General features: G+C 41.9%; 1 protein-coding gene across 4 annotated transcripts in view; it reads left to right on the top strand.

Moving 5' to 3' along the window:
• RAPGEF4 (Rap guanine nucleotide exchange factor 4) overlaps positions 1 to 27,639 on the top strand; it is a 259,224-nt gene that overhangs the window by 31,885 nt on the left and 199,700 nt on the right. For 3 of the 4 annotated variants that reach the window (XM_059704059.1, XM_059704060.1, XM_059704073.1), the window contains exons 2-4: positions 5,490 to 5,632; positions 9,190 to 9,278; positions 22,548 to 22,694. In XM_059704059.1, the coding sequence (XP_059560042.1) occupies positions 5,490 to 5,632; positions 9,190 to 9,278; positions 22,548 to 22,694 (379 nt within the window). Of the gene's footprint in view, positions 1 to 5,489; positions 5,633 to 9,189; positions 9,279 to 22,547; positions 22,695 to 27,639 lie in introns of those variants that run through there. The other variant, XM_059704063.1, reaches the window with a different exon arrangement.

The following is a 27,639-nucleotide window of genomic DNA, read 5'->3' as shown; positions in this document are numbered from 1 at the left end:
ACCCCCATCACCCTCCAATCGCAGGATTGGCCCCTTGCCCAGGCCTGACGCCTCTGACAGAGGCGTCAGGCCTGGGCAGGGGACCCTCATTTCCCCCCATCACTGGTTCTGCCCCCAGCCCCCTCCGATTGCTGGCTCTGCCCCTTGTCCAGGCCTGATGCCTCAGCCAGAGGCGTAGACCCCCATCACCCTCTGATCACCTGATCGGCCCCTTGCCCAGGCCTGATGCCTCCGCCAGAGGAATCATGCCTGGGCAGGGGACCCCCATCTCCCTCTGATCGCTTGCTCCACCCCCCGCCCAAGCCTGACGCTTCTGACCCAGGCTTCAGGCCTGGGCAAGGGGACCATCATATCCCCCCAATCCCCGGCTCAGCCCCCCGCCCAGGCCTGATGCCTCGGCCAGAGGAGTTGACCCTCATCACCCTCCGACCACCAATCACCGGATCGGCCCCTTGACCAGGCCTGAGGACTCCGGCAGAGGTGTCAGGCCTGGGCAGGGGACCCCCAGCTCCCCGCGGTTGCAGGCTCCGCCCCTGCCCAGGCCTAACGCCTCTAGCCGAGGCGTCCGGCCCGGGCAGCGGGGACCCGCAGCTGCAGCGGCCCCGCGATTGTGGGTTCCGCTTTAGGCCCAGGCAAGGGACCCCTAGCTCCCGGGACTGCCAGCTTCGACCGTGCCCGGCTCCCATCGCTGGCTCCACCCCTACTTCCTGCTAGCACTGGCCAGGGCGGCAAAGGCGCCTGATTCTCCGATCATGGCTGGGGGGCAGGGCAAAGGCGGCCCTAGGGCCGCCTTTGCCCTGCCCCCCAGCTCTTAGCTCCCCCCTGGGTTTCTGATCACTGTCAGTGGCAGGGGGCTTCTTCCTGCTTTCCCTTTCGCCTCCCTGCATTGTGCCTACATATGCAAATTAACCACCATCTTGTTGGCAGTTAACTGCCAATCTTAGTTGGCAGTTAACTGCCAATCTTAGTTGGCAGTTAACTGCCAATCTTAGTTGGCAGTTAACTGCCAATCATAGTTGGCAGTTAATTTGCATATAGCCCTGATTAGCCAATGAAAAGGGTATCGTCGTACGCCAATTACCATTTTTCTCTTTTATTAGTGTAGATATCTTTGTGGCTAATAATGATGATGATGAAGATGATGGTACTAGTAATAATTTCTCTAGCCTTTTATAATTTATAGAATTCACATGTATTATCTCAGATTCAACTGTTCATTAGGGGAAGGGACTAGCTCTTTATTACCCTAAGTTACTGCTAAAACAAAATGAACAAACTTGCGAGTTCTATCCCTGGTTAGGGCACATACAAGAATCAACCAATAAATACATAAATAAGTGGAACAACAAATCATATATCTCTTTCTCTCATCTCTCTTTCTCAAATAAAAAAAATGAAAACGAACAAACTGTGAAGTCATTTTAATGCAAATATATTTAGTTAACATGAAATTAATTTACTGACCTTCAAAAGACATATTGAAATTTATAAAATACATTCTAAACTAAAATAATGTTATCTGCCAGCTACAATTGAACTTAAAATTTAAAAACGACAAGGGAAGTAGTTGAGGAAATTGAGCATTACATACATTCCTCAAGAAGACAGTGCTGTTAAGTCTGTTCTTGTTGTCCGTTCTTGGCTGAGTTCATGACCATGGAGAGGCAGCCGGGCAGAGAATAGTTCCACTCTCACTTTCCCTTTCCTTTTTGCCTACTTCCTGCACCCTCACAGGTCTGACAGTTGGGTGTTGGTGTCCATTGTCCCATGAGGGCCCTCAGAGCTTCTACAGGACTAGCACTCAATAATAACAGAACACAAAATAACACATAAGCATGGGGAAAATATACAATAACCATAAAATCAACAGAAATATCTCCCCTTAGATGACCTGCTGTTTAGGTATATGATAATCAATATTTGCAAGCACTTTGCTGTGGGAAGGGCCACCCCCTCATCAGTCAGCTGAGTGAAAGGGCTGAAGAACCCTGAGGGAAAAAAACTAAAAGCAGGAAAACAGTGATTTCAATGGTTTATAAAAAACAAAACCCAGTAGTATTTACTGAATGAATGAATGAATGAATAGATGAATAAGAGTATCTTCAAGAAGACAGTATAGGGTGTCCCCCCAAAATGTGTATACGCTTTAACAACTGATACCTCAAATTTGAGAAAATGAAGTGTATTTTAAACACTGCCTTTATAATTATTCAAAGTGTGTGTATACATCTTTTGGAACACCCTATATTTACATGCAAGAAATGTGAAATAATAACACATAATGAAATTGATGCCAAAAAAATGCTATCAGTTGGATTTCAGAGATGAAAGAGGATGTTGTAAGGAAAAGTTCCAGGCGGGCAGTGAACCCACAAGCAAGTGAGTCAGTATGAGAAAATAAATTCATGTCTGTATTAGTTTTCTATTGCTGTGTAATAAATGACCACAAACCGAGTGGCCCAGAACAGCATACCCTTACCATCTTGCCTTGCCATGGGCAGGAGCCCGAGCATGGCTTGTCTGAGTCTTCTGCTCAGAGTCTTAAAGACTGAAATTAAGGCGTTGACTTGGTGTTCCTTTCTGGGGCTTGGAGACCTCTCCCAAGTTCACATGATTGGTGGTAGAATGCAGTTCCTTGAATTTTTAGACCTGGGGTCCCTGTTTTCTTGCTGGCTGCCAGCCAGGGACCTCACACATCCTTGCTCTGTGGCCTCCTTGCAACACGGCAGCTTCCTTCTTCAGGGCCAGCAGAGGAACCTTCCACTTTTTCCATCCTCTTTTAAAGGACTCACTGGATTAGGTCAGGCCCACCCGGGAAAGAGTTTCCCTTTTGATTCACTAAGGTCAACTGATTAGGGATCTTACACAATTAAAACAATTTTTTATATTTTTTTCAGTTACAGTTTACATTCAGTATTATTTTTGTATTAGTTTCAGGTGGGCAGCATAGTAGTTAGACAATCATATACTTTACAAAGTGTTCCCCCCAATATTTCCAGTACCCGTCTGTCACCAGATATAGTTATTACAGTATTATTTACTATATTTCCCGTGCTGTACAAGGGGTCTTAATTACACCTGTGAAATCTCTTTACCTTTGTCATATACCTAACATAATCATGGGAGTGATATAGCTCCACTTTTTCCATGTTCTTCTGACTAAAAGCAAATTACAGCTTCTGTCCATGTTCAAGGGGATTATGCAAGGGTGTGGGCCATTGCTGGTCACCTTCAAGTCCTGCCTACCAGTATCTTCTTTTGTAAATGATTCTTTTTTGTAAATTGTCTGAACATGTTTAAAAGTGAAATTTTTAAAAAGTGATTTAAAGAATGGGCCCTAGGTGTCCGATGTCAGGCTAAGAAAAATAACTTCTCTGACATTAGAGCTTTTACTTGCGTTTACTTAGGGGACCAGCTGTGGAAGGGGAGTGGAAAGGAATGAGTTATAATTAGAGAAACCCACCTCATCATTCTGATACACTGCGAGAGCTTCCTAACTGGCCTCTTGGTGGCTGGCCTTTCCTCTCTCCCATCTGCCTCTACTTGCAGTCAAGGTGATCTTTCCAAAATGCGCATCCAATCATGTCACTACTGCTAAAATTACTTCTGCTGACTAGTAGATGGAACCCAGCTCTCTAGCCTCCTGGGAAAGGACTGCCATGCTGTTCAGCTTCATGTCCTAACACAGGCTTCACATGCCCTTCATTCACATGCAACGGAGGCAGTGACAGTAGGGGTATGAGGAGGGGACAGATTTGAGAGACACTGAGCAGGTAGAATTACTTGGATGTGATGAGGGAGGTTGAGCCTGCTTCGTGCATGGAAATAAGGAGTGCAGGTGCAGTAGCAGATGTGAGAGAGAAGACGAATCCAGTTTGAGGTCATGGTAGAAAATCACTCCAATGGACATGCTTGACCCTCTACTGGGTGCTGTGAGATCTCTAAAGGAAGCGCCGGGCATAACCTCTATGGAGATAAGAATCTATGTGGCATTCAGAAATTATGGATTCACAAGAGAAGAAGGCAATAGAAGGATTATCCCAGGGTTAGATTACAGAGGTTGGGTAGGTAAGATATTAATAGCTGAGTGGAATTTTCCCTACTCCCTGAAGTACCCAATAAAAGCAATGACAGATAACATTGCTTTTCATTGTGTCTATGGTTTCAATGTTTAGACACCAGATGAGGAATTCTGAAACACCCGCTAGGTGTCCTGCAATTTAACTCAAGTCAATTCTGACTCTGTCTAACTGACGGTAGCCTTAGATCCACAAAAGTACCCCCCCACTTTCACTCTTTAGATGCCAATCACAAGACCAGGTTGTCACATGTGCTTCTGACCAATGGGCCCTAAATCAAAGAGGTTTCCCACCACGTCCTCCTCGGGTACGATTAATTCGCTGGAGTGGCTCACAGAGCTCAGGAAAACAGTTTATTTTTTTATTTAAAAAAATTGCCAGTTTTTTAATAAAAGGATATAATTCAGGAAAATCCAGATGGAAGGGTGCATAAAGCAAGGTATGAGGAAGGGCACGAACTTCCTTGTTCCTTTTGTGCGCACCACTCTCCCCAAATTTCCACATGTCCAGAAAGCTGGAAGCTCTCCAAACCCAGTAGTTCAAGGATTTTTATGGAAGCTTTATTATATAGGCATGGTTGATTGAATCATTGGCTTTGGTGATTGAACTCAATCTTCAGCCTCCAAACCCTCCCCGGAGGTTGGGAAGTAGGGCTGAAAGTTCCAACCCTCTAATCACTTGGTGGTTCCCCTGACAACCAGCGACCATCCTTAGGTTATTTAGGGGCTTTGCAAAAGTCACCTCACTAATGTAAACTCACTTGTAGTTGAAAGGGCCTGGTTATGAGTAACAAGGCACCCGTTCCACCTTCATGGCTCTGAAGCATTTCAGGAACTGAGGACAAAAGACCAAATATAACAAAAGATGCCCCTAAGGCTCTTACATAGGAAATTATAAGTTTCAGGAACTATGTACTAGAAGCAGTGGACAAAGACCAAATATGTATGTATGTGTGTGTATGTATGTATGTATTTATGTATATATATACATATATATATAAATCTATATAATTGATTTCGGAGAGGATTAGAGAGGGAGAGAGAGAGAAACATCAATGATGAGAGAGAATCATTGATTGGCTGCCTCCTGCATGCACACCCCTCCTCCCCCTGAGCCACAACCTCCCGATTCATAGGTTGATGCTCAACCACTGAGACACACCAGCTGGGCAAATATATATTTTTTTATCATAAATTGCAATGCCACACCATCTGCAATAAACATGATTTAAGGTGAATAGTTGAGGAAAGCTTGGAAATACCTGTGATGGGGATAGGTTAGATAAACATTTGCAATGAAAAACTTATAATTAGGATAGTTGGGTAAACTTTAATATAACAAAAATAATGCATGTTGACTCAAGTAAATCCTTGCTAACACAGCTTTTTGTGCATTGTGTCCCCTCTATAGACCATTGGAGCGATCCAGTGAAGATGTGGATATAATCTTCACACGGCTGAAGGAAGTTAAAGCTTTTGAGAAATTTCACCCAAATCTCCTTCATCAGATTTGTTTATGTGGTTATTATGAGAATCTGGAAAAAGGAATAACATGTAAGAAATTCAACTCTAATAGTATACTTTTATGTCCAGTTTATGTTTATTTGTGGTCATTCTGTGTGGATAGATAGCACATGGGGTATTTATGTGCCAAATATTTGAGCTTCAACCAAAGATATTAGATTGACATTTCCCTCTACTTTGTTTATTCAGTTTCATGTAGACATTTCCTTAACTCCTTTGTTCACAGCATGTAAATGGCTCTTCCAGGTCAGCCCGCATCCAGATGGAGCTGGAGGAATATACTGATTCACATAATTCATCTGTATCCTTAGAAATTCAAATAATTATTTTCTCTAACCCCCAAAACACAATAGTTGGTAGGATCTCAAGTAAAGATAAAAGGTCACTTAACTAATGCTAATAGTAATGTTTTGAAATAACCTCAGTGATATTGTCTATTTCAGGTGTGAATAAAGGGCAGGGAGAGTAAAACAAGATAGTTAGCTGCATTTTTATAAAAGTATTTTCTCCTTAAAAAATAAATGCTTTTCTATTTGTTGGATGCTTTATGATACTATAACAAAACACTCCCATCCAACTGGCTTGAATAATCAATTACTTGTGTAAGAGGAAAAATCAATTACTCACATGCCAGAGGTAGGATGGCTTCAGGGTTGGCTCAATGACATTCTTCAACTCCCAGGTCCCTCCCATCGTTTTGTTTGTTGGTTTTTGCTATATATCCTCAGGTGTTGGCCTTTGTCCTTAGACTTGTCCCAAATGGATCTAAGATAGCTGCTGCCATTGGAAGCATTACATGCTAATGCAAATCATCCTGCTACAGGACTATTTCTTGTGACTCTTTTTCACAAGTCCCACAGCGGACTTCCTGTATTGGCTAGAGTTGTATCACAAGCCCATGTCTAAACCAATCACCACAAAGATAATGGGACTGCCATGATTGAATTAGACCAATCTCCTTATTACCCCATTGGAGCTAGGAAAGAAACTCTTGCTCTGAGCACTTGGCCCTTGAAGGAGGGTGGAAACTTATATATAATTCTTATATATATAATGTTCAGTTAGATAAGAGAAAGGGAGGGCATGATTCTGGATGGGAAACCAACAGGGTCTGTCACATCATTCTAGAAAATTTAGAAGACAAAGAAAATAAAAATCACCTGCAATTCCCAAACCCAGAGATTACTATTAACACTATGTGTGTATCCTTAAAGATATTTTCCCATGTGTACACACACACACACACACACACACACACACACACACACACAGAGTCACACTTCTATTAAAACAATCATTCAAACATACTGTTTTCAAACATATTATTATTAATATCAAATTTCACTCTCTTGGGAAATTCTGTTTCTTAAAGCCATTTTCAGTATGTTTTTTAAATTGATTTCAGAAAGAGGAAGGGAGAAGGGAAGAGAGATAGAAATATCAATGATGAGAGAGAATCATTGATTGGCTGCCTCCTGCATGCTCCCTACTGGGGATCAAGCCTGCAACTCAGACATTGTGCACTGACCGGGAATCGAACCATGACCTCTTGGTTCATGGGTCTGTCAATGCTCAGCCACTGAGCCCCACTAGCCAGGCTTAAAGCCATTTTCAAAATGAATCTAATATGATATAGAATGTGAATTTGATTGCCAACTAAAAATGTCTTTTGGAGCCAGAAGTTAAAGCCCTAACTCTAATATAAATCACTTGCAAAGGCTAGGAACAGCAGTTATTGGAGAGGCAAGCTATAAACTCATCAGTTCCCCATCTGAAGCTTATCATTGCACTTGGTGGGATGCCATTGTCATTCTTCGCCTTTCCACAGCATGCCTTAGGGCAGCGGTTCTCAACCTGTGGGTCGTGACCCCTTTGGCGGTTGAATGACCCTTTCACAGGGGTTGCCTAAGACCATCCTGCATATCAGATATTTACATTACAATTCATAACAGTAGGAACATTACATTTATGAAGTAGCAACAAAAATAATTTTATGGTTGGGGATCACAACATGAGGAACTGTTTTAAAGGGCCAGAAGGTTGAGAACCACTGCCTTAGGGAGTTTAGAGCAGCTTGTCTGTCACATTAAGTATGGCTCCCAGGGGCTTGCTGTTATGCCGGGAGCACTGGCCTTGCCAGAATCCAGCTGTGTACGGAGTCCTCATGTGCTTTCTCATTGAGTCACTAGATCTCTGACTTTAACTATGAAAAGAATGTTAAAATATCAGATCATTCCATCTGATTACTTAGGTAGGATATTTAAAAGGATTGTTGGGTTTATATGAAAATTTTTTAAAAAGAACTTTATTGATTTTATCTTATTTATTTTAGAAGGAGAGAGAGAGAGAGAGAGAGAGAGAGAGAGAGAGAGAGAGAGAGAGAGAAGAGAGATAAGAGAGAGATACATCGATCAGCTGCCTCCCATATACACCCCGACTAGGTATCAAACCCAAAACCTAGGTATGTGCTCTGATTGGGAATCAAACCAGCAACCTTCCGGTGCAGGGATGGTGCTCCAATCAACTGAACCACACTGGCTAGAGTTGTATGAAATTTTTGAACCAGTGTTTCAGAATGACTTTCCCAAGTACTGGTTTTGACATGATATGGGAAATAAGGTTCTACCTAAATATCTAAAGGCTTCCTCTCTAAGAGTACAAAAGTTAAGCAAACTCAGGTTCAGAAATTCCTGATGAGAGTCATTTCCAAGGAGCACTTAACTCCTAATGCCTGAAGTAGTGAATTTATTTAAAAAAAGAAGCAGGAGCAAACAAAAAATAACAGGAAAACAGACAGTGATAATACAATCATTAAAACTTTTAAAGCAGATTTTAATTTTTTAAGTCATTCATTGCTTAGCTTCAAAGGAGACATTCAATCCTAAAAAACACTTTGCTTTTAATAGAAATAGACTTAAGAAATTGGGGCAGTGGTCTGGTTTTATTGAATCAAATAACCTTGTTAATATGTACCCTATCTAGAATAATAATTTTCAAGAATCATAATATAATAAAGTATCTTTAAGATAAATTTCATAGAACATCATTCTTCTTAAGGTTATCATTCTTATTACTGCTCTGTAAACATGAAAGTTACGTTTAAATCCATTATAAACTTTTGAACAATAATAGATACAGAGGCAGAGCTGCCTCAAACAGATTGTCAAACTGCAGCGGGAAGGCCGGGGAGGGTTGGGGGGCAGGAGGTAGGGGGGTAAGAGATCAACTAAAGGACTTGTATGCATGCATATAAGCATAACCAATGGACATAAGACACTGGGTGATAGGGGAGGCTAGGGGACTGTCTAGGGCGGGGGGATAAAATGGATACATATGTAATACCCTTTGTAATACTTTAAGCAATAAAAAAAAAAAAGAATTCCATTTCATAGAATATTGAATAAATAGGATATAGCGTTGTTGATAGATGAGAAAAAGAAAAATATGTCATGTTCTTATGAGAACAAGTAGAGAAAGAGTCATAAGCTCAGCTAAGTTCAAGTCTCACTTACTGGTATAATAATCAGTGAGAAACTATCAGGTCATACGGTAAAACCAGCATAGTGACATCACTGTTTCTTTTCCAGTATTTCGTCAAGGTGATATTGGCACAAACTGGTATGCTGTCCTGGCAGGGTCTCTGGATGTAAAAGTATCTGAGACCAGCAGTCACCAGGTAAGATGCCTTATTCCTTTTTTTTTTTTTTTAAGTAGGACTTATTATTTTTAAATGACACATTATCCCTATGTCTTCTATGCCATCAAAATTACATTTCAAACCTCTTACCTCTAGTATGAAGTTCAAGGGGTTGATGAATTTCTTTACTAAATTACTCAAGGAACATACACACTGAATGTGCTCTGTGATTTGATTGGTGCCAGGTGTTGGAGCAGGAAATCCAGGAGCCCTTGCCTGCCTTCCAGGAGCTTGCTGCCTATGGGAAATGCAAACAAGTCATTTGCAATGTGATAAATTGCTGTTGTGTAAGGTGAAATGTGAGCACAGGGGGAAGGAGAAGCAAGTCTTACTAGGTTTCTCCTTAGAGCCTTCCTCCACCTGGTGTCCTGACTTTTCCGTCCTAGAAGTGACCCCCCTGTGACCTTTTAGGTGCCCCAGCCCTGCGGGGAAATGTGGTCAATGCAGCCCTCTTACAATTTCTCACTATTTCTCTACCTCGTCTTTCAAATGGAGGAGGGCCAATGATGACACTTCCCCCTAAAGTGCAGCGCTGGCTTCCTTATCTTCCTTAGTCACCTCTGAGGAGCGTGGCATCCTAAAAGATAAAACTCGTGTTCTTCTCCCCTCCCCACGCCACAGTATTTGTGAATATTTAAAATTAGATTCAGTCTCCTTTCACATCTGCGCTGACTCTTACTCCATCATTAACCATCATTAACCAGCATGTACAGAACCTTCCCATTAGGAGCCAAGGACCTTAACTCTCAAAAGAATGGCCCCTAGAAGCCATCGTGAAGCTTCAGTATGAAAATGGCCCAAGTTTTCTATCCACATATTCAGGACTCAAGCTAAACACAGAGGGCAGAGAACTGGCTAATTGTAAAATCAGAACGAATTATCAAGAAAAATCAAAGAAACAATGAAAGGGACAAATAACCTGTCGCTGGGTACCATGTGTAAGACAGTGCCTCTGAGCCTTGTTCATATGTAGCACACGTCCGCTGTGAGAAACGTTCATGACATACTAAATCTGAGATTTAAATTTTGTAGGGACTTACGTGCCTATTGGAGTTGCCCGTGTTATACCTATCTAAAAACCCAAACGATTGTTGGTAAGGTGGACTTTTGGAGTCTGGAATATAGGTGCCTGTGTTATATACCCTTTGTTAGATGGTTAGAGTCTCAGGCCAGTGCCAGCGTCCTGTTTAACCCATAGCATACTTTTTCTACCCATCAATGCATTGACAGTTCCATTAGACATTGCCTGGAACCTATACCCCCTCTACCCCCGACCTTGAGGGTACTTCCCTCTTGCCCTCTCTCACAAGGCCAGGTTTCTCTTGGATTTCAGAGAGGGCCAAGGTGAGAGGTAGGTTTTGATTCCTGTAAGCTGCCTCAGTTTCCCAATGGCACTGAGAAGAGCTAGCGAGCATTTCTTTGGTATCTGCCACGTGCTAGGCAGTGTTCTAAGCATTTAATAGGTGTTTGTTTACCCCTTTAATCCTCACAGTAACCCTCTGAGGTAGGTCATATTACTGTTCTCATGTTATAGATGAGGACACTAAGGCCTGAGTAGTTAAATCACCTGCCCCAAGTAATGTATCTAGAAATTAGGGAAACTAAGATTAAAACCCAAGCAGTCCAGCATCACAACATATACTCTTAGCCACTGCTCTGCACTAATTGACTCAGGAGAAGGATGCCAAAGCTGCCCACCTTCTGCCTGCAGACTGCTCTCCTGGTGGGTGCCCTCTGGGCCTTTTGCTCAGAGCTGCCCCTGATGCTTACCTTAACCCCGTCTCCCCTGTGTGGTTGTACGGAGGGGACAGGGCCTGGAAGACGATGAGTCTCCTTGCTTCTCCAGGTGGTCTTCAATGAATAATGGTTGGGGGGGGGAGCTGAAAAGGCAAAGGCGAGGAAAGAGAGAAAAGGGAAAGAATATGAGAATTAAAGAGGAGAAGGGTGAGAAGGAAAGGAAAACAGGGAAGAGAGATGAGGAAGGAATAATAATAATTTTAAAAAGGCAAGGCACAAGTACCTAAGGGATGATTAATCACACCAGCAGTGATGTGATGACTCAGCAGATGTTAAAAGCTGTGTGAGATTTTGATGGTATTAAAATAGTATTTGACCAGGGGCTCTTGGATTATTGCCCTGGACCAATTATCTCTCACCATGCAGTCCCAGCAAAGAATAGCTGAGTAACACTTTGTTATTAGCTGAGGCTTTGTTTTCTTACATTTTAACAAACTTTTAATTCTAGATTTTAGCTGTGGTTTTAACCTCAAACCCAGTGCTGAGAACTTTCCAAAGCTGGGCTTGGCCATCTCTTAAGTTGTTGGAATTATTCGCTTTATATCAAAGCTGGCTCCCTGCCTCCCCAGTGTATGTCACCCCTCAATGTCCAAGGTTTTCTGGATTGATTTGTATAGTCACTAAGACATAAGGATGATGAAGCACATTGCCCTCTAATCCTCCAGCACTCCAGAGAGTGGCTGGAGGTAGACAGAGGGCCTGGCCTTTTAATCAGCTCTGATAGGCAGGACATGGTTTCAGCCACGGGGGAGGAAGAAGCTAAGGAGAATGAGCAAGATGGATGTACCCCATTCCATGGCAAATTGCTTGAAAAGGAGAAACAAAAATGTGATTTCTATCTGAGCTGGCCTTTTAATGGGTTCTGGGTCTCTGCCCTCTAGTGGCGTGGCCAAGTCGGAGTAGTGCCTTATATTAGGGTTCTCCAGAGAAGTGGAACCAACAGGAAATAGACAGGTGAAGATTTATTTTAAGGAATTGGCTTATGGGATTGTGGGGGCTGGGAAATTAAACATCTGTAGAGTAAGCTGACAGGCGGGAGATTCATGTAAAAGGTGATGCTGCAGCCTTAACGCTAAAAGCTGGAAACTCAGGTAGAGTTTCCATGTTGCAGTCCGGAAGCAGAATTACTTCTTCTTGGGGAAACTTCAAAGGAAATGTGTTTGCTCTTAAGGCCTTCACCCACATTATGGAGGGCAATCTGCTTTACCTCAAGCCTACTGATGATAAATGTTAATCACATCTAAAATATTTTTATGGCAAAATTAGACTGTCTAAGGAACTGGTTACCATGGTTGACATATAAAATTAACCATCATATTCCCCAATGGGAGAACAATGGGGTTGGGTGATGGACTGTAAGGGGAGAAACAAAAATGACCTGGAATTTCTATTCCCAGAGATCAGCAACAACATTGCTAAGTGCCTTCATTGTGTCACACTGTGCTAGGGGTTCTGTGAACATTAATGACTTCATTTTTAGGCATATATGTCCTATTTTATAATTGAGCTTGAAAATACTGTTCAGCAACATAGGTATAATTTTTCCTGGACCAAATTAAAATTTGAATTAAGGCCTGACATACTCCAAATTTTATGTTACCAGTATTTCTACTGTTCATGCAGGAAAAATGGTGGGCATGGACAGTAAAAAAAAATGAGGAGGAGGAGGAGGAAGAGGAGGAGAAGAAAAGTTAAAAGAGTCTAAGAATTAAGGAAAGAGGAAAGAGATAGGGCAGAGTGTCTTGCTAGCTTACCTCTTCATTTTCATTCCTCAAGTCTCTACCTGCCCTGCATGTCTGTCTTATCTGAGTCAGAACTCAGAGGAAATGGTGGTGATAAATTCTCAAACTTATCTCTGAGTTTCAGCCCCTCATTGGGGTGTTAGCTGAGCCAGAATGGTGAGAAAAGAGCAGGAATAGCTAATGGTAATGGAGCGCCCACTATAGGCAGTTATGTGTAGAGCACTTTACAAGCATTATTTCACTACACTGCCCTCTCCTGTTTAGTGCTATCATTAATTTCATTTTACAAGTAAGATGCTAAATGACTTGCCCAAGGTCACACAGCCATTAGGTATCAGAGCCAATTCTTTGTGATCCTAGAGCTCAAGTTCTTGATCAGTTTGGTTGTGCAGCTGTCATCCAGAAGGAATAGTGATGTGGGGAGAAGGAGCTTTTCCCTGACAGCTCCTGCAGCCACCCTCCTGCATTTCTGATTCCAGCTCAGAGCGCCACACCTTCTCACCTGCAAGCCCACCTCACCGGTGTTTCCTCCACCTGAGACATGCTATAGGGGGTGGCCCACTTCTCATGGTCTGCAGAAACCCGCGGGTTGTGGGCTCTCCTTCCACCACCTTTCAGATTAGGAGGCACATAGTGAAATGACCATGTTCCATTCCCTCAAAAGGCTCCTGGGTTAGAGCATGGGGTAGATAAGTATGGGTGATAAGGGAGGGAGGTTGAGGTACAGTATGTACAAGGTAAAGGTGAAATGTTAGAATTGGTGTTGATGGGATGTATGGGGAGTTGAGAGAAAGGGAGGATCCTGCCATGAATGAAGAGGTGGATGGCAATGCCATTAATTGAAATAAGGAACACATAATGAAGAAGAACTCTTCACAGATTCTGGCATATTGTTTTTATATTATATATTTATTAGGTGATATTGATTTGATGGATTTTTTTCTAAACAAAATCACCCTATTTCTTTTATATAGTTATAGGAAAATATAACTTTCAAGAATATATAGAACATAAATATTTTATTTGTCTCATAAAATTCATATTACCTTCCCACCATTTTCAATGCAGTATTACTTTTTGTCCCTTCCCATCATCCCCTTGTACTTTTTTGCTCACTGGGTTAAGAAAACACAGCTTCTTGCTCTCTGCATGGCTGGTTTGGCATGCTCTTTTTGAATTCTTTGGGTTGTAGGTTGAGGATTACACATTTCTTATTGATGATCTCCACCGAGCATAGAAGTAGTAACTCTCATCATTTACAAAGCGTTTCACTTGCATGCTTTTGTCTGAGCCACTCTTTGAGATGGACCCAACTCTGCTAGATTTTGCTCAAGTCACAGGGCAATGAGTGGTCTGCTCAAGACGGCTAGTGGTGACCCACAGAGCTGGAAATCACCATGATTTTTGTACCCAACCAGGCTCTGCCTTGCCACAGTGGCCAGCATGTGCTCCATTTGCCTGGGGCATCTGTAAGGGGCCTACAAAGGGATCTTATCACAAGCACCTCCAGTACCAGGGGTGGTGGTCGTGGTGTGTTGACCCTTCTTTGCCCCCTTAAGTCACTGATGCCTAAGATTCTAACAGAGAAAGCCACGCGTTCCACACTTGGGAGAAGTATTCAAATACAAGCGCCCTGGTGAGTGATGATATAAACGTTAGGCCCTTTCCTAGACGGGGAGGACAGAGAAAAAAGCTGATGGGCTGTGGAGAGCCAGAGGGTTCACCTCCTAGTTCTGTTTGGGGTGACCACCTGGTCAGTTTAGGACCACAAGCCTGCCAGCTGGGAGGCAGACCTGGCAGGCTGAGCCTGCCTCCCCCGCGGGTCTGCCTCTGGCTCCAGCGAGCCCACCGTGGTCCGAAATCCTGCCCGGCCAGCTAACTCTCTGTGCTGCTTCCCTGTCTTCTCTTTGCCTGACTTTCCTACCCCCCAGCCCCAGGCTTCAAGTATGGCCTGGAGTGAGGAACACCAAAGCCCCTGGACGAGGAGGGGGACAGTGGGTCCTGCCTCTTGGAGACCCACCCTGAGGGCCGGTGCTGTGTGCTTTCTTTCCTTTGTTATGGCCTTGAAACCATGTTTGTGATAAGAATTCTGAGAAATTACACATAGACTCTTCTGCTCCTATGATTTTGATGAAATTTTATTAATTTATTTTTTAAATCCTCACCCGAGAATATGTTTTCATTGATTTTTAGAGAGAGAGAGAGGAAGGGAGGGAGGAAGAGCAAGGGAAAGAGAGAAAGGAACATTGATATGAGAGAGAAACATCAATCGGTTGCCTCCCATACATGCCCCAACCGGGGATCGAACCTGCAACCTTTTGGTGTATGGGACAACACTCCAACCAACTGAGCCACATGGCCAGGGAAAATCTGATGACATTTTAAAGATTACTACCCTTGCAAATAGCTTCCTACAAATCATATTGATTCCGCTACTCCATAAAATGAAACCTACTTCAGAAACACTCTTACTCCCTGTGCCTGTGTAATTGTCAGAGATGCCTCCCCCAGCTTCCCACACACTGCTCCTCGGCCAGTCTCTCTCTTACCCCATGAAACTTAGATGCCCAGCAGAGGACCTGTTCACACACCACTTCCCCATCCCATAGTGTCCCAACTTGGCTCACATAACTGGCACTTGGCAGCACCGATCCTATTAAGGATTCATCTTTCCAGTTCCCAGGGGCACCTGGTCCTGTCCTCAGTCTCTTACCTAAGCTTAACCAGGACACTCACACCTTCAGGTGCCCATAGCTGAATTCTTGCTCTCAAGGAACCTGCCTGTTTGGGCTAAAAGTCTGAGATTTTACATTCCCACGAGAATGAATACTATGGGTATACCTTTTTTTCATTGATATGTGAATAGATTTAGGGTGAAAAGTGAAAATTGGTACAAATTATAAACAAAAAACTTAAAATAATAAATAGGCTTATAAACTACACTATGTCAAGCAACAATATTCAACTCTGTGTGTGTGTGTTTCAGACAGAGAAAGAGAGAAAAGGTCCTGCTCTTTGCAGATTTTATAGGTGAGGGGCCTTTTAGGCATGGTAAATATTGGAGTCCCAGATACACATAAGGCTTTAAATTAATCTCCACATCCAAGAAAGTATAATATGTTTCCAGTCATATCTAAGTAGAATTTCATATGGCTGTTTGGTGCATACAGGTTCGTGCTGCAAAATAGAGAATGAGATGATGTATTAATTCATTAGAACTTCTGCGTCTCTTTAACAAACCTCATTTGAACTGTAAACGTATACCTAATGCAAGCCCAGTGGTTGAAACCAGATGTTTGGCGTCTTCCCTCTGCCGCTTAATCACTGTGACCTTAGGCAGGTTGGATTTCCTACACGTTGGGGATAGCAGTTCTGTCTTAAATGAGTTAGTGTATATGAAGGACATAGCGCAAAACTTCGCATAGAGCAGGGCTTCTGGTGCCTTTTTTTTTTTTCTTTTTTCCATTTCCAGAAAGAAAAGTTAATTGCCCAGAGTGGGAAATGCTGTTGATGGCTACGCCTGCAATGCTGTAATTCTACCACAAGAGGGAAGTGCTAGCATATAAAATGTACTCCATATGGGAAATGGCAAGAAGTTCAACAATGTTGTTCAGCCATTTCGTGGGATCAGAGAATCTGAGCAGCACTTGGCCTTGGTCATCATTTTATACATCCTCACATCTGTCTCTGTGAAATTCTCGGGCCATTTTTAGCCCAATTTTGGGGAAGGATCTCTTACTGGTACCCCCCTACCCCCCAAAGTAAAATGTGCTCTTATTTACCCTCTCTTTATGTTTTTAAGCGTTAGTTTTGTTTATAAACTGTAAAGGACAGGCAGGTTTCTCCTTTATGTGGGCCTGTCTTTCTGCCTTTGCCTGTCTGTTTCTTCCATTCACTCTCCTTTCATCCCATTGTTTTCAGACAGGAACATTGTCATTATCGGGAAACATTTTCTGAACACATTGATGGAGCCCATAAAACTTGGACGTGCCAAGCCCACGGTGGTAGTTTGTAATCTCTTGCTACTTGTCTACGCTCAGGTCATTTGTTCGGAACTGATCAGGTTTATTTAGCACCCTGCGTCATGTACCCACATACTGTATTCGGGTTTTTGCCGTGTAATTCTTTGTTTGGGTGGATGCAAGACTGAGCCACAGTGCAGCACAGACCGGCCCTCTGCTGACCTGGGGTTGGCCTTCCTCGTTCAGTGATCACAAGGCCAGTGCTGGTCCACCTGACGGCACCTTCCTGCCGCCGGCGTGCCGGGTCCGTTACACTGTGTCTAACACTCCGACTCCAGGGAAGTGCTTGAAGAGTCACAGATCTTGTCTTCCCTATTTGTTAAAAAATCCACATTTGCCTTAGAACTATTTTGCCTTTGTGCTTGGCGTTAAATCCTTTAGATGGCAAATGCTCTCTAATGTCTTGACAACTTCAGAGATTAGGTTCCATTAAATTTTTACTTTGAAAAATAACTTGGAGCATTCAGTAAATTTCAGTACTAAATTCAAACCCATGAAACAAACACAGACACTACCAAACTTAATGGCAAGAATTGCCTATAGTCCTAAAATAAAAATTGTAAAAATATTTGCCTTGAGAAGGTTTGTGTCTTAGGGTCTACCCCAGCCATGGGCAAACTACGGCCCGCGGGCCAGATCCGGCCCGTTTAAAATGAATAAAACTAAAAAGAAATAAAGACCGTACCCTTTTATGTAATGATGTTTACTTTGAATTTATATTAGTTCACACAAACACTCCATCCATGCTTTTGTTCCGGCCCTCCGGTCCAGTTTAAGAACCCATTGTGGCCCTCGAGTCAAAAAGTTTGCCCACCCCTGGTCTACACACTTGAAGGACCAATGTATTCCTCAATGTTAACACAACATGCATCCAAAGCAATAAATGTGCTGTGAGATGAACTCTTCTTGAGCAACATGGAAATGATGTAAATGTGCATAAGTGCACAGCAAAAGAAACCATCAGTAAAGTAAAAAGTCAACCTATAGAATGGGAAAAATATTTACAATATTTACAAACCACATATCTGATAAGGGGTTAATATAAAAAATATATAAGGAACTCATACAGCTCAGATTGCAAAAAAACAAGACAATTATAAAATGGGCAAAGGATTGAGTAGACAGGTCTCCAAAGAAGATACACGAAAGGCCAGCAGGTTCATGAAAAGAGGCCCGGCATCACTAGTCATTAGGGGAAATGCGAATTAAAGCCACAATGAGATGCCTGATAGGGTGCTCATCATCTAAAAGATAAGCAATGCTGCTGTGCATGTGGAGAACAGGGAGCCCTTGTGCACTGTTGGTGGGATTGCAGCCACTATGGAAAACAGTACAGGGATTCCTCAAAAAAATTAAGAATAGAACTACCGTGTGATCCAGCAAATTGGCTTCTGGGAATATACGCAAAGGGAATGAAAACACTAAATGGAAATGATACCTGCACCCCCACGTTCATAGCAGCATTGTTTACCATAGCCAAGACATAAAACAACGTGCCGTCTATAGACGAGTGGGTACAGAGGTGCGATAAATATACAAGGGGATAGTACCCAGCCATAAACAGCGAGGACTCCCACCATTCAGAACAACAGGGATGGACGTTGGAGGTGTTATGCTAAGTGAAATATGCCAGACAGAGAAAGACAAATACTGTCTGCTCTCACTTATACGTGGAGTCTTAAAAAAAAAAACACATAATAAAAAGATCAGATACCCCTGGAAGTTACAGGACAATTAAAAAATCATTATGTTTATTTGATTGATTGTTATTTTAAGTTTCATTAGGCTGCCTGTAACTTGCGTCAGTTGGATTTTAGTAGACGCTTGGTGACATTATTTGCAAGGCACATGTTTATCAGCTTGGATATCAGTGACATATAATCACTGGCTTTCTCAGCACCATTCCCATTTTCATACCGTAGCTGTACTTTATAATGAAACAAGCAAATAAAATGCCTCATCTGGGAATGCTGCTTTATGAAAACTCAGTATACCATAATTCTGACATACAAAGCAGATAAATTAAGGGGTGATTAGTAGCAGAACGAAAGGATTCTTTGATTTACAGCAGGATTCATCAGAGGGGTTTCTTTGAATACAAGCTCCCCCCCAGAGAGCTGAAGTGTTTTGCAGATCATTCAAACCACTTGACATCCAAACTGGGCGTCAGAGAAACTTGGAATTTAAGTGTTGAAAAGCCATTGTTAATGGGAGATTAACAGGAAATGAATATAGAGCTTCTCTGTTACTTAAATAATAGAAAAATACAGGGTGTCCCCAAAAAACGTATACACACTTTAACAGCTGATAACTCAATTTTGAAAGTGAAATGTATTTTAGTAAACACTTCCTTTATAATTATTCAAAGTGTGTATACATTTTTGGGGACATCTTATATAATTTGCTTTTTAGAAATTTTGATAGCCTAAATATGGCTGTCAGAAATAATACTTCCCATTATTTATGGAGCGCCTACGATATGCCAGGAACCATACAGAACTCAGTGTATATATTATTTTATTTTTATTGAATCCTGCTAATAATCTTATAAGAAAGATTGCTTCCATCCCACAAATGAGGTACTGTGCAAAGCATTTTAAATACATCTCACTTAACTGTTGTGAGGAATAAATGAGGCATCATAGTTAAGACACCTGGCCAAGTGTATGGCACATAGTAGGACACTCACCCACGTGGAGATCCGCGTGGATACTGATGCACAGTAGGGTGTGCGTTATTAAGGGCAAGTGGGTAATTGCGTGTTGTAGAGGGTAGGAGAAGGAGTGATCAAGTGGACTGGTAAATGAGAGAGAGCTGGATCAGATCGGGAGAAGAGCCCAGATGACATGTCAGCGACGTACCATCGGTCATTCTTTTGAGAGCCCATACCTCTAGTTAGATAGTAGAAGGCCTCGGAGACCCACTATGCTTCACTAACAGTGGAGTCTTCCCATGTGTCACCCAAGGGATCCTGCACTTACGATGTGTCTGATGCAAAGCAATAAGCGACGAGCTGCTCTCCGTCCCGGTGACACAAGTCTCTTTGGCAATGCTGGTTTGACCAGTGCCTACCCAGAGGGCTCAGTGTAACTCGGGACTCGCAGCCATGTTTGGCTGACCCACTCTTTGTCCTGGGTGCCTCCAGAAGCTGACCTGGAGATAATGATTGGCCCTAAGTGGGTTTTATTTGGACATGACCCTGGGAAGCATTATAAAGGAGTAGGGAAATGAGATAAGAAATGAAGGAAAGCCAATAAAAGTGTTGATAAGAGGATTTCCACTGTGGGCAACTGAGCTCTCTCCCCAAGGGACCCACTAAAAAACTGTGTAGGCTTAGAAAGCCAGGGTACTTAACCTTCCTACTCTCATGCTGCTTTGGTGGAGGGTGTACCGCCCAGGCATTAACTGCCCAGCACTCTGCCCTCAGGTGGAGCAATGCAGAGGTGTGAATGGCAACCATCCAGAAAGCTAAGTGATGGGGGAGGGAGGGGACAGGTAAAAGGGTGCGGGCATCTGGCAGGACTCCAGCAGCATCTCCTAAATCCACCTTCATATATTAAAGACATCCAAGTTCTTAAATCTTCATTTCATATTTGAAAATCCTTAAAATAAATTGCCATCTTATCCCAAAATAGAATGTTTCTTTACTATTGTTAATATATATATTTTTAAAAAGTATGTTTTTGTTGATTTCAGAGAGAGGAAGGGAGAGAGAGATAGAAACATCAATGATGAGAGAGAAACATTGATTGGCTGCCTCCTGCACACCCCCTACTGGGCATTGAGCCTGTAACCCAGGCACATGCCCTGACCGGAAATCAACCCTGAGCTCCTGGTTCAAAGGTTGGCTCTCAACTAGCCAGGCAATGTTGTTAATATTTTATATTTCCTGAGTAGGTGCTGCTTGCTTTCCTCAGTCTCTATGTCACTGTAAATATTTTCTTCCAGGTGGCCTTTATTGCACTTTTGCTTTAGACTTTGCGGACAACTTTAGATATTTGTTACATGGATAGTGGCAGGAGCAATATTTATGACCCACCCCTGTCAAGTCTTAAAATAAAATTTAGCACTGGAAAGTACAGATTAGGCCACAGAATCCTTTTGAAGGGTTCAGAAGATAAAATGAAGTAAGCTAATGGAATTCTCAAAGGTGCCTGATATGCTAGAGAATTCATGAAGCTCTGATTTATCATAATCCATCTTATGCTTTTAGTAGAATTTGAAAATTACTCCGACGTACCATACTGTTGCTGACTATTGACATGTCATTTCTCAGGATATGTTTCTGGCTGAATTTGTTTGCAACTGACTTTCTGGAAATTTTATTAGCAGGATGTTCTTAAGTTCTCCCCTAATCTTTTATTCTTTTCTGAGATGTTATTGATTTCATTTTCCTGAACACAATTTTTTATGGTAATATCTGTGCAGAAGCAATTTGATATGGTTCAGGGAACTGGATTCTTATGGGCATTTGCCTTAGTAATGTGATTATGGAGTCACTAAGTTGATCTTAACCTCATTTGCTTATTATGGTGTATTAGATGAATGAAAGGAAAGCTGTGCTTTCTAACTCAGGATTACCCTTGTGTATCTCCCTTGGTCGGTAATGCCTGGCAAAATTAATGTCCAGGTGATTTTGAGTGGCTGTTTGTATTATTTGAAACTAGTTAGGATTACATCCCAATATTATCGTTGATGTTGCATGCAGAGAGTAAATTACTTTTTTGGTACACCTTAAGAAACTTTTAAATCATCGATTCACAACATTTCATAAACTAGCCATTCTGCACTTAATCAGATGCTGTTTTTACTCTGCTGTGGCTGCAGGAGGCAGCATGACACCAAAAGCTTAGGATCTATAGTCAGAGAGCAGTGGTTAGGATCTGACGGCCTCACTCGTTGTACCTGCTGAACTAGGGCTGTGTGAGTCAACCACTCCCATCCTCGGTTTCCTCATCTCTTCGAGAGAGATGGACAAAACAGCATCCCTCTTCCAGTTTCCTACTTAAGTATTGTAACTGCTCCTCCTCACTAAAAACCTTAGTTTGTTTTTAAAAGACTTCCCCTCCCTTCTTAAAGCAGACAGTAGTCATAGACAAAGATAGTCTTGTCCACAGAAAGACTTGTGTGGGATGATTACTAGCAGCTTTATTCATAATATCCCCAAACTAGAAACAAGGCAAATACCCACCAGTAGGAAAATGAATAAGCCAATTGTAGCATCTCCGTGCAATGGAAATGTACTCATCAGCAAAAGGGAAAGTAAACTACGGATCCATGCAACAACTTGGATCAATCTTACAGACATTATGTTGAGCAAAAGAAGCCAGACATCAAAGAGGGCATATTGTCAGATCCCTTTCACATGAAGTTCTAACACCAGCAAAACTCCTTTGCGGTGATAGAAATACACCTATCGCCTCAAAGGAGGGTTTTGAAGGAAAGAACTCAGGATGGAACTATTGGGGGTGATAGAAATGTTGCTGTGTCTTGCTTTGGGTCAAAACTTATGGAACTGTGCAATCAAATCAAGTGTTTTATTGTATACAAATAATTCTTCAGTGCGGCGTTGGTGGTATAGTGGTGAGCTTAGCTGCCTTCCAAATAATTCTTCAGTTCAAATAAAAGACAACTCACCCATCTGTTAAATGCTTAATTTTCTAATGACCAGTTTTGGGGATTCTCAGGACGCAGTGACCATCTGTACGCTGGGGATTGGAACGGCCTTTGGAGAGTCCATTCTGGACAACACTCCCCGTCATGCGACCATCGTTACCAGGGAGAGCAGTGAGCTGCTCCGCATCGAGCAGAAGGACTTCAAGGCTCTCTGGGAGGTGAGCCCCAAGGCTTCTTTGTCCATTAATGCGGTTGTGGGGGGGGGGGGGGAGGGGGCTGCCACGTGGATAATGGCATTACAGTCGGGCCTTAATGTGTTCTGTTCTGAGCTGGTGGATGGAATTTAATTTCAAAACTTGTTTTTGAAATAAGGGAGTGAAAAAGCCATTTTGACACAAGCCATCTTTTTTTTTTTTTTTTAATTTAGTGCTTGCTCAATTTTCTGTAGTTTGACATACCTTATAATTATTTCTTGAATGACCATAGATGTTTTATGTATTTCTCCCCTCCTATTCCACAGATGTGTTCTTAAGCAGGGAACAAAATACTTTGACATTTTCTTTTGCATTTTAAAAGTCATCATTGACATATTCCCTGGTAAAGTGGAATGAATGGGGTTAGCATCTGCTTCATCTAAACGCTTTTTAAAAACGATGTGCCCCATAATAAGGTGTGAGAAATGAGGGACATAAAGATGTCTGGTTAGTTGCCAACTTCAAAATGCTTAGGTGGCACAGCAGTGGATGGATGCAACTGGTCCTGGTGGCTTTTGCATTTACCGCTGCTTACCAGCGCCCCTTAGGGTGTTGCACTCGCTTCTCAGAAGTGTGGGGAACAAATCATCATACACAGCAACGGCAAGCGGAGCACTTAGAAAGGCCCAGCCAAGCTTGGCATCTTTCCCGCTCATTCCTTTTCAGTTCTTCAAGCTTCTGATTTTAACCTGCGGTCGTTCCTTATCTTTGTCCTGGGCTCAGTGTGTCCAAGTGTTAACCCATTGAGCTGGCAGGCTTCGCCACTTGTGGCTAAGATTTTAAACTTGATCTAAAAAGAATTTTGTGTAATCAAATCGTTTCCTCCAGAGCCAAACAAATGACAGATGCATTAAGGGAGCAAGCCTGCCGGCGAATGAGTGATGCTTTGCCTTGAAAGTCCTGCGAAGCCTTGACGGGCCTTGGTGGTGAAACCTGTTACTTTTATTCTTGGCAGTAGTGAATAAATTGCGGGGTTACTTGTTTGAAATGCTTCCCTTAGAAAATATTAAAGAGCTCCAGCCGCTCTGTAAAGTTCAGAGACAAAAGCTAGTTTTAGGAAGGCAGAGCTGAAGTAGGTTTGCATGAGGTGTGTGTGGAGAGGTTGTCTGTCAATTAAAATGGACCAGGCTTGAGGCAAACAAGCCATTTTTTGGATCTTTCGTTTTAAAAGGTAAACTGAAAAAGTCTGTTCCCAAAAGGAAATTCAGAAAACCGTTTTTAAGAACAAAAAAAGCTTCCTACCTGTGATGTGTGTCATTATAGCTGCTTTCTGTCTGTGATGACTGAGTCAAACTGCTGATGGTGATTTGGAGAAATATTAAAAACTTACTGTAATTAGGAGCCCTCGGGCTGTGAAGGCAGTTCCTGAGAAGTTGCTACCTGGGAATATTAAAAATATATATTTAAAAACATTTTAAAACCTCACAGAAGAGAAAAAGGAATGATACGATAAACACATGTACTTGTACTTAGTTCAACAAATGTTATCATAGCGCCATATTTGCTTTGTATTTGTTGATTTTGGAACCACTTTAATGTCAATCACAGACATCGTGACATTTCATCCTAAATATTCAGCATGTATATCTGGAAAATTAGAATATTCTGCGACATACCTATACCATTATTTCACCTGTGAAAGTAACAATATCCTAATATCATCTAATACCCACTCTAGAGTTCAAATTTCCTCAATTGTTCCATAAACATCTTTTACAGCTGCCCACATCAGGCTCCTCTCTCTCTCTTTGTCTCTGTCTCTTTCTCTCTTTCTTTTTTTAATCCTCACCTGAGGATATTTTTTTCCATTGCTTTTCAGAGGGAGTGGAAGGGAGGGGGAGAGAGATGGAAAAGAGAGAGAGAGAGAGAGAGAGAGAGAGAGAGAGAGAGAGAGAGAGAGAGAGAGAGAAACATCTATGTGAGAGACACACATTGATTGGTTACCTCCTACACTCGTCCTAAGCAGTGCCTGGGATTGAGCCTGAAACCCAGGTATGTGTCCCTGATCTGGAATCAAACCCACGACCCTTTGCTGCATGGGCCAACACTCTAACTGCTGAGCCACACCAGTCAGGGCTCTGTTTTCTTACTCTTTTTCTCTTCATGGCATTGACTAGTTTATAATTCAGCTATTTATTACTCTGGTAAAAAATATCTGTTAGCAAATCTGTCAGCCAAATACCAAAAGGGAAAGATCATGAATGGAGGGATTACATAGCTTCGGAATTCAGGTAGGAACCTCACCAAACTGTGAGATGGAAGAAAGAAGGCAGTAGACAGGTAAGCTGGACAGTGCCTGTCCCGTCGGCAAGGGAAGGAGCTCAGTGTTAGGCCTTGGGCTGTGAATAGTGAATATTAGGTGACCTGCATCATGGGTCTACCTGTGCATGGTCACCGCATCTGATTATTTACTTTAGAGGAATGCCATGGTCGGTCCATTGCATGGCAGCAACCTTATATTTGGCGGTATCCTTGTCTATGTCCTTGATGTCACTTACTTTTATCAAACACGAGAATCAGGAATCTGGTTACTTCTTCTAACTCTGAAAATTGTGGTCCCTACTACTAACAGGTAGCACAGTCTAAAAATAGCTCTCTAATAGGCTGAACAAAGAGTCTATTTTAAATCTACACTTGGACTTGAATGGCAGCACAGAACTGGGGAATCCTGCTTCCTTTCCTGACCAAAGGCCAATTTCCCGGGCTCTCCGCTGGTAGATACACACTCAGAACTCCATGTGAGATTTGGACTCCTATTCAGTTTCAGCCCAGACACCTCTTGGATTATATTGTCTGTTATTTTGTAAGTCAAGTTAGTAACACCCAGATTTTATTTTTAAAAAATCACCATAAATCTGACTGGAAGAATTATTCAAATTTCTACAAATGCATAAAATTAAATAAATATTCCCCCAAACATAACGGAGATAGCAGCTTCATGCTTTTCTTTGTACCCTACACCTTTTCTAATGAAAACTACTTTCTTTTTTCCTCCAAGTTTCAATTGCCCATTTGTGGTCGGATCTGAGGGCGCTGGGTTGTTCCATCGTAAAATTAGCTCATATTTTCTTAGCTTAAGTGAATTATAGGAAATTTATTGAGTTGGTCAATAATGCTTCCCTCTTTTCACACCTCTTTGATATTAGTACTTAATAAAATATATTAACCAGGGTATAAAATATGTCATTTTTCAGTAGCATCTTGAAAGAGAGAGGGAGAGGAAGGGAAGGGGGAAGGGAGGGAAGAAGAGGGGAAGGGAAAAGATAGTTATGTTTCTGGATTTCATTCAGAAGAAAATTAATTTAAAAGTCTTGGAACATCACTTTTAGTTCTTGAGGCAATTATAATTCAAGCTCTTTGGCACTGGTGGCATTGTATACCCCCAGGAAGGAGGGAAAATGGCAAAGTAGTGAAGTGTAGGCGTGGGAGTTTTAAGCCACTTATTAATATTTGACCCAAGATTATGGGTATTTATGATTGTTATTGGCCTTCGGAATAAATAAAAGACCGATTTGTTGTCCAATTACATGAATTTATTCTCAGCACATAATAGTTTAAGAAGGTTTTCAATGGTTAGAACAGCAAACGAGGGATTTTTTAGTTTTCTTTCTGACTTTCTGTCCATTGCTGTGTCTGCATAAAGATGCTTTCAGCTTTGCAGCCTGCTTGGGCTTCTTTACATGGACTGTTCCAAATACAGGACATGGAACGAGGAGGTGGGTCCAGTGTGTTCAGAGAAGTACATTAGAAAGGCACGCTCGAACAGATCCATAAAAGATAGGACCGAGAGGCCCTTGAGCTAGTGGTCTACCACCTGCTTCCCTGTGCTTCAATCCATGAACATCATTCTGGACAAAAGCTTTCCTTTGCCCTGTTTGAGCGTGTTCAAAATAACTACATATTATATATGTTTGTGAATAAGCTATTTGAAAGTTTAAAGACAGCAATAAAACTACAGACTTCAACAGCAATATTTTAAATTGGTAGTCTGACCCAGGTCACAATAAACGCTGTAATTGTTACCCAGAAACTTCTTGTCACACTATTGTGATTTTATTTTAACCAAGGCAAACCATGTCCCAGAGAATCATTGCTCAGGTATAATGATTTTTTTAAATGTTTATTTTTTATTTATTTATTTTTTATCTATAATTGACTATAACATTATATTAGTTTCAGTTGTACAATATGATGATTTGATGCTTGTATATATTGCGACATGATCACCACAATGAGTCTAGTTAGTATCCATCACCGCACATAGTGACAATTTTTTTCTTGTGATGAGAACTTTTAAGATTTTCTCTCTTAGCAATTTTCAAATATACAATGCAGCATCATCATTAACCATAGTCACCATGCTTTACATTATGTGTCACCGTTTATTTTATAACTGGAAGTTTGTACCTTCTCACCCCCTTCCCCCATTTGATCCACCCCCCACCTCCTGCCTCTGGCAACCAGCAGTCTGTTCTCTGTAACAGAAGTAATGCTTGATAAATTAAGTCTATTGCCCAAATGTGTCTGTGGCCTCAGTAAATATTGTTGACTGAGAAAAAATCTGCTTTATGGAATATAAAGCTGAATGGGAAAAATAAGGGGTAAGTTCATGTTTCTGTCTTAGGAAAAGAAAGCAATTTGTAAGCAGGGATATTTCAAAGATATATTTGGTCCTCACACGAGGATATGCTTTTATTGACTTTTTTTAGAGAGAGAGGAAGTGTATGTGTGTGGGGGGGAGAGAAACATAAATGTGAGATAGAAACATCAATTGGTTTCTATCGTACATGCCCCAACCAGGGATCGAACCTGCAACCTAAGTATGTGCCCTGATTGGGAATCGAACCTGCAACCTTTCTGGTGCACCAACCAGCTGAGCCACCCAGCTAGAGCAATGAATATTCCTGAA

Source organism: Myotis daubentonii, chromosome 7 (assembly GCF_963259705.1).
Source record: "Myotis daubentonii chromosome 7, mMyoDau2.1, whole genome shotgun sequence".
Classification (NCBI taxonomy): domain Eukaryota; kingdom Metazoa; phylum Chordata; class Mammalia; order Chiroptera; family Vespertilionidae; genus Myotis; species Myotis daubentonii.
The sequence above is the reverse complement of the archived record's forward strand: the minus strand, read 5'-3'. Positions and strand labels throughout refer to the sequence as shown.